The 13453-nt window shown below is 48.6% G+C and overlaps 2 protein-coding genes across 10 annotated transcripts in view; both read left to right on the top strand.

The window, feature by feature from the left end:
- Positions 1-13453, top strand: part of AGBL4 (AGBL carboxypeptidase 4) — a 771449-nt gene that overhangs the window by 584085 nt on the left and 173911 nt on the right. The window lies entirely within an intron of this gene.
- BEND5 (BEN domain containing 5) overlaps positions 1475-13453 on the top strand; it is a 44667-nt gene continuing 32688 nt past the window's right edge. Inside the window, exons 1-2 of one of the 8 annotated variants that reach the window (XM_081143917.1) lie at positions 1592-1827; positions 2235-2420. Coding sequence is in view for 3 of the 8 variants with exons in the window: in XM_081143915.1 (XP_081000041.1) it covers positions 1602-1827 (226 nt within the window). In the remaining 5 variants the exon portion in view is untranslated. Of the gene's footprint in view, positions 1828-2234; positions 2421-6715; positions 6793-13453 lie in introns of those variants that run through there. The other 7 variants (XM_081143914.1, XM_081143915.1, XM_081143913.1 and 4 more) reach the window with 7 other exon arrangements.

Below are 13453 nucleotides of genomic sequence, written 5' to 3'. Positions count from 1 at the left end.
ATCTGAAATGTGACCACAGTGCTTTTAAAAGAGTGATATTTCATGCTTTCTGATTATAAAGGCATACCTGCTTACTGTGAAAATAAATATAAATCTGTAAATGTAAAACACAAAGGAAAACAGTCACCCACCACTATTACAACACAACATTGTGGTGCATTTGAGGACAGGGAAGTGTGTTATTGATATAGTGACCTAATTTGAATCCAGCACTCAAGTTCTCATATACTAATACTTGAAGGAGCCCGGGTGTCTGTCCTATCTTTTCATCTCTTATACTAGCACCTATTCCAGAATCCAGCATGTAGTACATATCCAGTGAATATTGGTTGTTGGAATAAATGAATGAATGACTGGATGGCTGGGTGAATGTGGATTTTTATTTATTATTCTTCACCCAAAATTCACTGAATTTTGGGACCAAGTGCCCGTTCTGAGCTGGGCACCACTTACATCTGGGGATATAAGTAGCCATATGTGATACAAAGCCCACCCTCTCAGAGGCATCAGTGTGAGGGTGCTGACCCCCTTTGATGTGAGATGGGGTTCCTGTGAATGTGGAGCCCAGTCACCCTCTTTCAGCTGGTGTTCATGGCCTGACTGGGAAGACCCCAAACCCTCCAGGATCTCTTCTGCCTGTGATCTTAGGCACAGACCAAAGACTGCTACTCCAGAGTCCCATTCCTGAACTTTTCCAGGTGCCCTAGAAATGCCCAGCTAGCCCTGTCTTGCCTTCCTCAGAACACGTCTCCACTTCTCACTCCATTCCGTCTGGTTCCAGCTGGGAGGCGGGAGTGGCTGTGGAGGGTGCTCCGCAGGGGCGCCACTGCTGCTGGGCGGAGAGCAGCCCTCCGCGGACCTTCCACCGCTCAGCCAGCTGGTCCAGCTGGGAATCCCGGATCAGCCCTGTACTGAGCAGGACTAGTTTGGCAGCTCTGGGGGAACATTTCTAGGGGACTGATCCTCCCCACAGCAGGAGCTGGCAGTTTTGCAAAAAAGAAAAAAAAAAAAAAGCCAACTATAGGGGCTGAGAGGAGTAGCTAAACTGATTTGAAACACTCCAAAATTCTGCTCGCTTGTAAGTGCAAGTTTACAGTTGGGGACCCAAACAAGATTGCCCCCCCATGCATTCTCTCACACTCCCCGCTCTCCTTTCCAGTGAGGTTTTGCGTTACAATGCAATTTGTTTTGCAGTGCGATCGTTGAAGCAATATAATCCTGCCCAGACGCGACTTTCAGTCAGTGCATTCTTTTCAGCAATGCTATTGTTGCTATTATTATTATTGTTATTATTATTATTATTGCAATTCAGTGCCTGCCCTTTCCCCTGGAAACGCGCTCCGGCTGTGATTGCTCGGGTCTGACTTTGCGAGTGGCGGTGCGCTTCCAAACCCCCCTGTCCGCCCCCCGCCCCCCTTCCCCTCCCTCTCTTTTCCGCGCCCAGGCCAGAGCAGCCGATTGGCAGAGCGGTGCTTCCAGGAACAATAACAGTGGGGGACCCCGGGCCCGGGGAGCCGCCCCCGCCCCGGCCCGGCCGCTCGGCTCGCGCCCCGCCGGGTCCCCACCTCCGCGCCGCCCCGCGCCCGCCCCCGGCGCCCATCATGTACGCCTTTGTGCGGTTCCTGGAGGACAACGTCTGCTACGCGCTGCCCGTGTCGTGCGTGCGCGACTTCAGCCCCCGCTCGCGCCTGGATTTTGACAACCAGAAGGTGTACGCCGTGTACCGGGGCCCGGAGGAGCTGGGCGCCGGGCCCGAGAGCCCCCCGCGCGCCCCCCGGGACTGGGGTGCGCTGCTGCTCCACAAGGCCCAGATCCTGGCGCTGGCAGGTGAGCGGACGGGCGGGCGGGGTGGCGGGACCCGGGGGCCGGGCGCCGGGCGGAGGGGGCCGGGGTGAGCCGCAGCCTGCTCAGGCCTCCTCCCCCCGCCCCCTAGGCTTTTCTTTGGGGGACCGGGTGTCTCTAAAAGGCCAGACCAGTTAAAAATACCGGATGGTCCCCTTTGTCTTCCCCGCCTCCGGACACTCCCGCGCTGTCAGTCTGTCTTCATCTGCCTTTCGTGTCTTTCCCCCTTTCTGTTCCTGTGCTCCTGGCTCTTCACTGTCCCTGTCTCTCCCTGCCCGTTTGTGCCTTCGTGTCCCTGCCTCACACCTGCCCTTTGCCTCTCACCCAGCTCCTCCTCTCTCTGCTCCTCGGTCTCCTCAAGTTTTCTAGCTGTCTGTCTCTCTCCCTTTAAGGCCCTTGGTGCCTCCAGCGAGTGAGGAAGCAAGGCGGATATTGTCAGACTCTTCTAGGTGGGAGCCCCTCTTCACAGAGGGAAGCTATGACATCTTTGTCCCATCCGGGCCATCATTGGACAGGATGAGGAGGCCTTGATCCCTGGGCACCACTCTCCCCGGCCTCTCCCTGGCCAGGTGGTGGAGGTAAGAAGGTAGTGGCCCTCAGCATCCCTGAGCATCCCTCAGCCTCCACACCCCTTTTGAATCTCCCAAAAGGCTCCCTGATGAGAGCCCAGGACCAGGAAAGCATTTCTAGATCAGGATAAGATGGGGACCTCCCAGTCCTGCTTCCCCAGCGCCCTGAAAAATAGACAAGGCAGGTGGTCTCATTCCCATTTGCAGATAAGGATACTGAGGTTCAGTAGTGATAGGACCAGAAACTGCCCCTTCAACCTCCTACACCAAATTCTTTCTGCCCTGCGGAGCACCTTTCCCTTTGTAAAGAGGAGGCAGTGGGCCCTCTTCCCCAGCTAGTTTTAAGAGCCCTGGGTATAGACTGGAGAGGAAAAGGGAAGTATCAAGGGAAGTATCACTTCCATTTTGGGGTCCAGACTTTTAGCTGCTGCTGGTAAGGAGGGTGTACCTTAGAGTGGGCAGACCTCAATATAGTTTTGAGACCTTTCCTATATTTCCCAACTTCCTTTGCCTTCTCACATTTAACCTAATAGATGAATCCAGCATATGTCATATGTAAATTTGGCAGATAAGGAAACTGTGGCTCAAACAGAGAAGTGACTTGCCCAGGGTCCCATGGCAAATTAGCAGTAGATTGGAGCTCTGGCTCATGGGTTGTTCCTTCCCACCACCTCCTGTTGCCTCTGGAAAGGAGGTTTACAGGGGCTGAGGAGTGGAAGCAGAACTGGGAACTAATTGGTACCTGGGGCCCTTTTGACAGACTGTCTCCTCACCATCTCCCCGACAAACCTGGGGCACAAGGGTGTAGATCCACTCACAACACCTGGGGACACGGGCCAGAAAAGCAGAATGAGGGGAAGTATGTAGAGAAGGGAAACCTTTGTGGCTGATTAGGTTTTATTTTATCTGTTTACTTGCTTTTAATTACCTGAGGGAAAAGATTAGGAGTTAATTCCCCAAGAGTATAAACCTGAGGAAGTTGTAACTAGGTTGTAACCTTAGCTTCCCGTTGGCTAAGAGAAAAGAAAGCTTGCTTCTTGCTGATTGCATTAGACTCCTAGATCTGGAAGGGCCTTGGGAGAGGGGAAGTGATGTGGGTCAGGAGTCGGTGCTGTGTGTGCGTGTTAGTGCGCAGTAGCTGTTTTCCTTTGTTAGAGTGTTCATTCATCCACTTATTCACTCAGCAAACACAAACACTGCGTGGCTCTTTAAGCACTGCTCAGAGGCTGCTTAGGCCAATGGCAGCCCCACAGACTCTGATTTTAAAAATCAATGGAAGTCCACATAAGTAAAACACATGTAGTTATTGGTCTGAGGACCATAAATCGTGAATCTATAAACAATTCATCCTCCAAGTTGATACGCTGGTAAATCTCCGGGGTTATTTTAAAAAACCTAGGCAAGACCTGGGAATTGGCAGAGCAGTAGATCCAGAGAAGCAGGGCTCCAGTTTGAGCAAAGTGAGTTGCAAAGCTCTTTCCCCCCACCTCTCTTCAGGTTTTTGGGGGGTATGAGAAAGGAAAAAAGAAACAAACCAACAACTTGAGGTTGGTGGACCACATTTTGAATTCCAATCTTGCTTAATTTTTAAATGGGAGCTGCTGCCTGGCTGCAGACCTGATGGGAAGGGCCAGGGTGGGTTTGTGATTCATTTATCCAGGAAAAACTCTCCTTTTTCCTGTGACTTGAAACCCCATCTTGACTTGAATGTGGTGGCTCTGAGAGCTGTTTGCAGTGTCATCATCTTAAGGAGCTCGTGTTCTGCCATCTCCTAGATGTAAATACCACTGTGTTGTGGCACCAAACGAGAAGGTAAGCCCTCAAGGGGCAGCAGAGCCGCTCTGTGTTTGTGAATTAGCTGAGTAATTACACCCTGTCTGGCACCACAGTGGTTTCAGAGGCAGTTCCGGGGCCACTGTATGGCTTTTGGTGAGAAGTGTATTATTTTACTGAGTTTTGGCCCAGGCCAGCCCTGAGCCACCTGCAGGCATACCTCTTCTAGTTCAGGAAATGTGAAAGCCAGCTGCCGTGGAACTCCACATTTTTCCGGCTTATAGTAGTTTACGCCGTGGTTTTAGTGTGTGTCAGACCCTAGGGTCTAGCCCTTTTCTTGCCAAGTCACGATTTCAGTTCAGGGGAAAAGAACAAGCCCACCTTTATTGGCAGTCTTGCCGTGTGCCTATGCATTATCTGTTAGTTCTCCCTGTGACCCTATAGGTAGAGATTGCTATTGTTATTATTTCCATTTTAGAGATGAGGACACTGAGGCTCAGAGACTTGCCTGTAGCCTGCAGTTAATAAATGACCAAGGCAGACTGGGAACCCAGGTCTCCCAGTGCCAGGCCCCCACTGAACACTCACCTTTGTAAAGTAGCCAATGTTCCCGTCAGCCACACAGGAGGCTTGAAACGAATGAAAGGAAACTGAAGAACTCTCCATGAAGCTTACAGTTCACTACAGGTTTCAAGCCAGAGGACAGTGTTAGATTCTGAGTTTTCAAGCCATTCTGCTCTTCCTCTCCTCTTACCCACCTCCTACCTGCAGTGCCCACACGCCAGCCCCCGCCCCCCTTCAGTTGTCATTTTCCTGAGGAAATCTCAAAGGAGCTCCATTCTCCATGGAGGGTCCACGTAACTTAAGACTTGGCTTACCTTTGGACTGTGGTCTCTCCTGGCTCACTCTTATTTATTTGCCGAACAGGTTGTGAAAGTGAGAGCTACCTATTTGGAGAGCTCACCGTTACTTAGCTGCAATCCAGCCTGCTCAGGGGCTCATGGTATTGAATTTTGTGTTCTTTGCGGGGCCAAAACTGGTTTCTCTAGACCCAGACTCTTGAAAGCCTGTGCCATTCTATCCAGGCGCCTCTGCTGTGTTGTTACTATTTGGGTGTGCTACATTCCTTTTGTTGTGCCCCCTTGCCCCTTCCTGCGTGCCAGGCCCAGGGCTCTACTAAGCAGACGCACCAGTGCACCAGCATGTCTGGGTACTGCGACTGAAATGAGAGCGTGACCGAGGGGAAACAAGAGCTAACTTTTCCGCCCTGCTTTGTAGGGTTTCTGTCGGGGGCAGAGGGATGAAGAAGAAATGGGCATGACCCGCAGGAAGTGTGTAGTCAGAGGGCTGGACGCAAAAGCTACAGAGGTAGAGCCAGACACCGGGGGAGTGTGGAGAAGGGACCAGTTCTCAGTGGGCTTTGCAGTTTGTCTTTCAGTCTTTCCTTCCCAGCTCCACTGCCTGCACTCAGGCCTGCCTCAGCTCTCACTCATCTAAACCAGTGCAGCAATTCACTGCTCTCCTTAGAGCCTCTGCAGTTCCCTGTTGTCTACTGAGAAAAGCTTCAGCTTCTTGGCCTGGCCTTCACAGCACCCAGCCCCACCTCACTTCTCCAGCCCTACCCACCCAGATTATCGGTATTTTGTGCCACCTTGAGAACATACCCTCAGGCACTCCTTTGAGCCAACCAGGACAGATTAATTATGGTCTGACACCGGGCCTCTGCCCACGGAGCTCACCTTCCAGTGGGGAAGGCAGACATGTGACATGTTTCTGGCCCACAAAGCTGAGGGCTGTGATAGAGGAGTGGACAAAATACATTGCTCAGGGGTGTTCCCCGTTCTACCCTCTGCCCCAAGGAGGCTCTCCCTCCTCCTCGGAGCTCTCCTTTCACTTTGCTTGTTCCTTGCTTTTAGATCTTAGCATTTTGTGTCTTGTCTTGGTTAGCCCTGAATGTGCCTGTGTTCCAGACAGTGAACTCCTCCAGGACTGAGGCCTGCCTGCCCTGTCTCTGTGTCATCAGTGCCCGGCACCTAGTCCACACCAGCCAGCCCATATGGAAAAGGAGCTTTAGGAAGCCAGGTGCATTTTGTATGCTTGGGGAGAGGAAGTAGGGGGCATAGGAACCTCTGTACCAGCAACTTATTTTTGAGAACAGAAACTTGCAGTGGGATTTTCAGGTTTCATTCAACTTTGTTCATCTGGAAAACGTCAACATTCTTTATCACTCCCTTGACTAGAAGAAACCCCATGCTTGGGGGAAACAGCTTCCAAAGCCACGTTCTTCTTGCTTTGATCGTTTTAGCTCATTCAGGGCTCAGGTCCCAGCTTGGCATCGTTGGTCCAAATAGATCACTTGCTCCAGAAACACTTTGGAACATCTATGAAGTTAGCAGCAAAGCCAGGGCCGAGCCAATTTCATATGCAGAGATTGTTGCATGTCATCAGTGGGAGACTGCCAACAAAGGGATTTATTTCTTTTTTAAAAAAGCGAGTGAAAACTTTTAATTTAGGTTTTGACATGTTCTACTGATGTATGTTGGAGCAAATACTGGAACTTGCCTGCTGTCATCCGTTGCAGATTCTGCTGAGATGTTAACCATTGGAGGTTTGGTCTGATGTGATTTGTCTTGTTCAGAAACTGCATACTTGTTACCATTAGACAATGTGTGTTACCCAGCACTTCAGAGCTCTGGTTCACGGGGAAAAAAGAAAAATGCCCCAGGCAAGCTGAGGTCTTGCTCATTTTTTGTGGATGTTGTTATTTAAGAGCACACCAGTTATTTATTTTTATAGACACACCAGAAAAGTGGAATTCAAATTTAGATATTTGACTCCAAGATTAATTCTCTTTCCACTGTACCTACCCTCTTTGTCTTATAAGCTCCTCAGAGAGAGAGAGAAGTGTGTACTCTTCATTTTAAAATGCTGACCAGGAAAGCATAGGTACCCTGAAGAGGATTTCTCTGGCGCATTTAGGTTCTGCAGATACTGACTTATACTCGGTGGTCACCCTTGTACTGGAGGGAAATGCAGGAGGAGAAAGAGCCATTGGTTTTCACCTGCAAGGATTAACTTACTAAACATTTCTGAAGTACTCACCAGGTTCCTGGTTCAATGCTGGGAGTTTGCACATCCTCTGTCTACACCCTTGTAAGATGGGTCTTCTCGTTAGCCCTGGCGAAGAGAGCTGTTCAAACAAGTGTTGAGTGGGTGCTGTAGGTGCCAGGCAGTGGGCCAGGTCTTCCCATATGGCAAGGCTGTGGAGAAGCGTGAGCCCGTTCAGTCAAAGGGATGGAACCTAAACCAAGGTGGCAATGGCCGTGATGGACCTGATGTATTAAGAAGGCGAATCCATGGGACTTGGGAGCTGACTGGTTGTGGCTGATGTGTGTGCTGATGAGGTAGTAATTTGGGCTCCCCTCCCTCCGTGGGGAACTCTAGAAGAGGAGTCAGTTAGAAGGGAAGGTGATGAGTTTGTTTGGAGACATGTTGAATCTTAGGGACCCACAGGACATCTGGGCACAAACTCTAGGAGAGCACTCGGCCTTCGGGCTGAGGTTCAGGACGGCACTGTGAAACTGAGCTGAAGATCCGATGTGGAAGCTGTTAGCCACGGGCAGGTGGGGTCCCAGTGGAGAGGGTGCAGAGAGAGAAGCATGCAGGCAGAACTCTTCAGAGCACCAGCCTTTAAGAGCTCAGCGAAGAAGAGCTCAGAGAGGTGACAGGGAAGGAGTAGCCACAGAGAATCAGGTGATAAACAGGACAGATGGGTGTCTTAGGAATAAAATGAGAAGGGAGGTCTTTGGGTCCTAGATCTAGGCTTCTTTTTGTTTCTTTTAACTACATAACTACTTTTTCCTCAGAATTCACTGGCGAGACATAGGATAAGATAGCTACATATCTAAGCAAGAGAATAAAAGATTTGCATGGCACAATATTTTGTGAGTTTTTAATGTTTGAGCTTTGCCCCAGTAGAGGAAGGGTCAGAACTGCTCTTTGGGACCAGAAAGCAGAGTTAGGACCAGAGAATGGAACTCATAGGGATTGGTGGAAGCAATGTAATAACAGCAGAGAAAAAGCAGATGGGCTGTGGAAAGGGAGTCCAGCATGGTGATGAGCTCCCTGTCACCAGAGGTGGCAAGCAGGGCAGGAATATCCTGGAATAGAACCCTGGCCTGTGAGAGAATTTGATTATATGACCTCTAGTCACTTCCTTAAGTGTCAAGGAGGAAGTGTTAGAGAGCCGAAATAAGGTAGGCTATGAAGTCAGACAATCTGGGTTCAAATCAGGACTTTGCTACTTATAAGCTGTGTGACCTTAGGGAAATTACTTCACTTCTCTGAGTTCCAGGTGCTCCCCTTTAACATGGAGATAGAAGTCACCTTGCCCACAATGTTATTTAGCAAAGTAATATGGAAAAGTGTCTGGCACATAGGAGGTACTCATTAAACACAGACAGCTGTTAAGGACCACAGTGGCTCAGAGTTGCTGAGAGAACAGCTTGCTTAGTCACGGGTACCACCTTTGTGGAAAGGAGTGATCCGGAGGAACAAGCACAGGTAAGTAGCAGACAAGCTTCAGATTTAACTTTCGCGTGTTTTCACGAAAGGCATGTTTTGACCCTCTGTGCCTCCGTTTGTGCTGGTGCTACTTATTACCATGGCAACAGCCTGGTGAAGCACGTGATGGTCGCTAGAAAAACGAGCGAGCAGGATGAGGTTCCCAGTTTTGTCCATGCCCGAGCCCTAAGCCAAGGCCAGAGGCAGGGGGAGTGAGAGCGAGGTAGCCTACTAAAACCTGTGCAGCGTTTCCTCCTTCCCCGTCTGCATGGCCTCAGCAGGACATTCCTTCTTCAGGCGGCCCACCTGGAGGAATTCAGTCACTTGCTCTTACCCTGCACTGCACAGAAAAGGACGAGACCGGGAAGTCCCTGCGGCTGCCGGTGGTCACACAGCTGGAAGGGCCTGTTGAGGTTCTATTCTAGTCCTTAGGTCTTACAGAAGAGAACACCGAGAGGTGATGGGTCGCCCAGAGGTAGAGCCAGGCCTCAAACCAGTGTCTCCTGGTTTCTTTCTGCCGCATCACAGCAGAGAACTCTTCTTTTGTTGTCTTGACTGGATACAGCCCTTGAAACTTGAGGATTTTGTCTGCCTTGGATTTTATAAAAGCAACATCATAGGCCAGAGAATGCAGCATGCATGTCTTCTCCATGGCTTGTCTGTTTTTAATGCAAGCATAACACTTTACAGGATTTTTAAACAGATGAAAAACTTTAAACTCTCATATAGATATTTTTAAAACAAGCCAAACCTTTGTAAAACAATTTATGTTTAGCCTCCCAGAATTTCCTCCTAATTAACAAACCCACACACACATTAAACTCTCTGTCGTTGGATTCTTTTAATTATCCAGCACGATTATATGTAAAATGGGAGTCAGGACAGTGCCTCTTCCATTTTAACTGCATACTGCAACTTCTTCAGGCTCTCTTCACTTTCCAAGACAGACTTGCACTGGGTTTCCTGTTCCCCTGCCTGTTTTCTAAAACACAGTTTGCTTATTGTTACGTCTACCCTCTTCCCCACCTCACCAGTTTAATGGGATGTTTCTCCCCTAACGTTAATAACAAATACCAAGTTCTTCTATATTTTTGAAGAGCAGTTTTTACAATGTTTTAAGGCTTTAAGTAGGGACTTTGTTTGAGGATTATTTAGAGCTCGGTGGCCTTGATCAGCCTGTGTAGTTCAGGAGTTTGACATCAAGTCATATTTGTATAGTGCCTAGTTCAATTTGGGAATGTATCACAGCAATCTCCAATAATATAGGCGAGGTCTTAGGAGAAAGGCGGCACTGGGAAGTTGTATTGACACACTCACCATTACCTGTGTGCCTTTTCCTCAGTGGAGGAAGTTACAGCAACTGGGTCACTTCTCTTTTGTTGGTATAAGATAGTTAGATGGTAAGGACAGGGCCTTAGCGTCATGCAGATGTAATGTGACATTCTGGCTCTGTTAACTAATAGCTTCATGTCTTAGATAAGCCACCTCACTTTTATGAGCCTCAGTTTCTTCTTTGATAGAATTATTATGGGGATTCAATATAGTGATGTTAGTAAAGTGCTTGGCACAGGGCCTGGGCACATAGTAGGTGCTTCCTCAGTATTTGTTGAATGAGTGAATGCCATTAGCTGACTTTCTGTAGCTGGAAAAGAAGAGGAGATAGTTGATATCAAAATTCTTGGTGGTTTTTGCCCAACCGGGCGTGGCTCAGCAGTTGAGCATTGACCTAGGATCCAGGAGATCGAGGTTTGATTCCCAGTCAGGGCAGAGGCCCGAGTTGTGGGCTTGATCCCCAGTAGGGGGTGTGCAGGAGGCAGCCGATCAGTGATTCTCTCATCATGGATGTTTCTTTCTCTCCCTCTCCCTTCCTCTCTCTGAAATCAATAAAGATTTTTATTTTTTTTTTTTTTAATTCTTGGTAGTTTTCTTCGCCCTGAAATAAAAGAATCAGAAAGTCAGAACAAGTGAGGATTGTCTCTTCAGAGGCTACCCATTTATCTCTGTTCACAGTAAAACATTATTTGGTCTTAAGCTTGGAGCAGTTGCAAAGGTTGACTAGAGAGCTTTCCTCATCCTTCTGAGTCAACTGCTAGTTTCTTGTGTGGTTTCCTGGAATTCAAAGCCAGAAGCATACTCCAAAGCCACATTAAAACAACGCATGAAGTTACTTGCTGTCTTAGGTGATCCACACCATCATTCAGCTTCATTAATGTGACCAGCTAAGAGTTATAGCTTCTTGTCACCCTATGTTCAGTCTCCTCCTAACACCTCATCCGTCTTGCTTGCCACTGCCACATTAGTCTTCCTAAAACATCTCTTCCATCATGTCTCAAAGTGCCAGGTACCCTCAGCAGTTCTTTTTGCCATGGATAAAAGCCAAGCATGTAACCTACAGGGTAGCCGAACAGCTGCTATGGATTGAACACCTATGGCAAGTTGCGCACTGTGCTTGGTGCTTTGCATGCACTGCCTTCCAGAAAACAGTTGATTATCCCCACTTTACAGATAATGAAACTGAGGCTTGGACAGGTCCAGTAGCCTGCCCATGTTCCCACAGTTAGCATGTAGCAGAGCCAGAATTCCAAACCAGAACGACCTGATTCAGAAGACTGGACTGTTTTTATTAGATCCCGGGCCTCTCTCCCAATCCTTTCTTCACTTTTTATGACAATACTGAATGAGCAGTCAACCTCTGTGGACTAGATACGGATGTGGGGTACCGCCTTCAACTCAAGACTGGAGTCAGGAAGCCTGCAGGCTAGAGGTTTGCCCCATGTGAGCCAGTGTCCCTCAGCAAGTCAAAACTTGCACTCTGGCTGAGGTTCTTGGAATATACTGGTTGTCAGGGACCAAAAGGCAAGGGCCTCTTCGCATCGTGCTCAACCCAGATGGGCTCAGTAAGTGTGCACTGGCTGCAGAAAAGGATGAATGGGGGCCCAGGGCTTCCTGAGCCCTCATCTAGGCTGCACTGGTCAAGGAGGAGACTGATGAGCATTAGGGTGGAGCCAGGAGCTAGTTAGCTCTCAGAGGAGCCTCAAGATCTCCCTGGCCAGGCATGGAAGCAGCCAGGATCCAGGTCAGGAGGCTTGTGATTAGAGGCTCTATCTGCCTCTGCTCCTTTTTGTAACTTACTCCTGCCTCCTCAGACCTTCCTGTACCGCTCAGCCTACCTTTTCAGAGAACCCACTCAAGCCCCGAGGCTGGCTTCAGTCTGTTTCTGTTGCACCTGGGGGTGGTTACTGCTTTCTAGGGACTTCCTGAGGACAGACAGCTCTGGTAGGAGAGCAAGAGTAGAGTGGTCTTCTGCTTTGAACTTCAGGTTGGGGGACTTGGATGTCCATATCTATAGCTTTTATCCATTCATTCAGCAGTTATTCTGGCTCTACCATGTTCCAGGCATGTGTTTAGAGAGATTAGAGCTGAGGCTGGGAAGGCAGAGAGACCTAGATCAAATCCAGGCTCTGCACCTTCCTAATCTGTGTGGCTTAGAAGCCTTCTTTGAATCTCATTTCTCCTTCAATGGAAAAAACTATGGCTCATAATACTTAATGGCAGGGTTGACGTGAGGTATAGTAACGTGAAGAGCCTCATGGTAGAATCTGATAGGTGGTAGATATTTCACTAGTGGTAGCCTGTTTTTAAATGAAAGTACAATTCATGTAACATAAAATACACCATTTTAAAGAGTGTACAATTTGGTGATTCTGAGCATATTCACGATGTTCTGCCACCATTCTCACTGTTTACTCCAGAACTGCCTAACTGTTTCCCATGGTGGCTGCCCCATTTTACAGTCGTCTCCCCCTCCCCCCCTTTTCTCCACATCCTCCCAACACTTGCTGTTTTTCTTTGTTTATTATAGCCATCCTAGTGAAAGTGGTATCTCAGTTCACTTTCGATTTGCACTTCCCTCAGCCTCCACTCATCTCCTCCACTCATCATAATGACTGATGATTTTGAGCATCTTTTCATATGATTATTGGTACACCCTATTCTTTATCATTCTTCCATTGAACATGTTTGTTTGATGAGTCCCTACTGTATGGCCAAGCCTATGATATGGGCCCTGCCCTGAGGTTACTCACAGTCCAGTGTGGAAGGTAGATCTTAAAGCAAATCATTGCAGCAAAGTAAGAAAATAGGCTGCAGAGGAGATATGTGTAGTAAGTCCTCACTTAACGTCCTTGATAGGTTCTTGGGACTACAGCAAAACAGCGTATAAGGAAACCAGTTTTACTGTAGGCTACTTGATATAAACAAGAATTAAGTTCCTATGGCATCTCATCAACAATAAGGAAACATGTTGAATGAAATGTTGTTATTGAAGGACCTGCTGTGCAATGTGCAATGGGAACGGGACCTCTGAAGAAGGAGATGAGTGGAGGCTGAGTGGAGTTTGTCAGCCAGACCAAGAAGGAGGGAGGCATTCCAGCTAGATGGGCTAGCAGGGGGCCTCTCCCACTCCTCCTACCCTCCCCCTCCCCCTCCTTTCCCCTCTCCATTGTTTTTTTTCACATGTGAAAACACCCACTGTCCTGTTTCAGGACACCTTCATTTAGAGTACTTTCTTTAGGTTTTACACCTCAGCAGCTTCTTGGCTCAGAAAGAGGCACAGTGATTTATTGGAAGGAAGCCGTTACTCTTTTAGAAACACCACATCCCCACTGGGTGGGTCATGCCTCACCCATTGGGTATGTTTTATGGAC

This window comes from Miniopterus schreibersii (genome assembly GCF_964146895.1).
Source record: "Miniopterus schreibersii genome assembly, chromosome: 8".
Lineage (NCBI taxonomy): Eukaryota > Metazoa > Chordata > Mammalia > Chiroptera > Miniopteridae > Miniopterus > Miniopterus schreibersii.
Note: the sequence above shows the minus strand (reverse complement) of the source record. Positions and strands in the feature narration are given on the sequence as shown.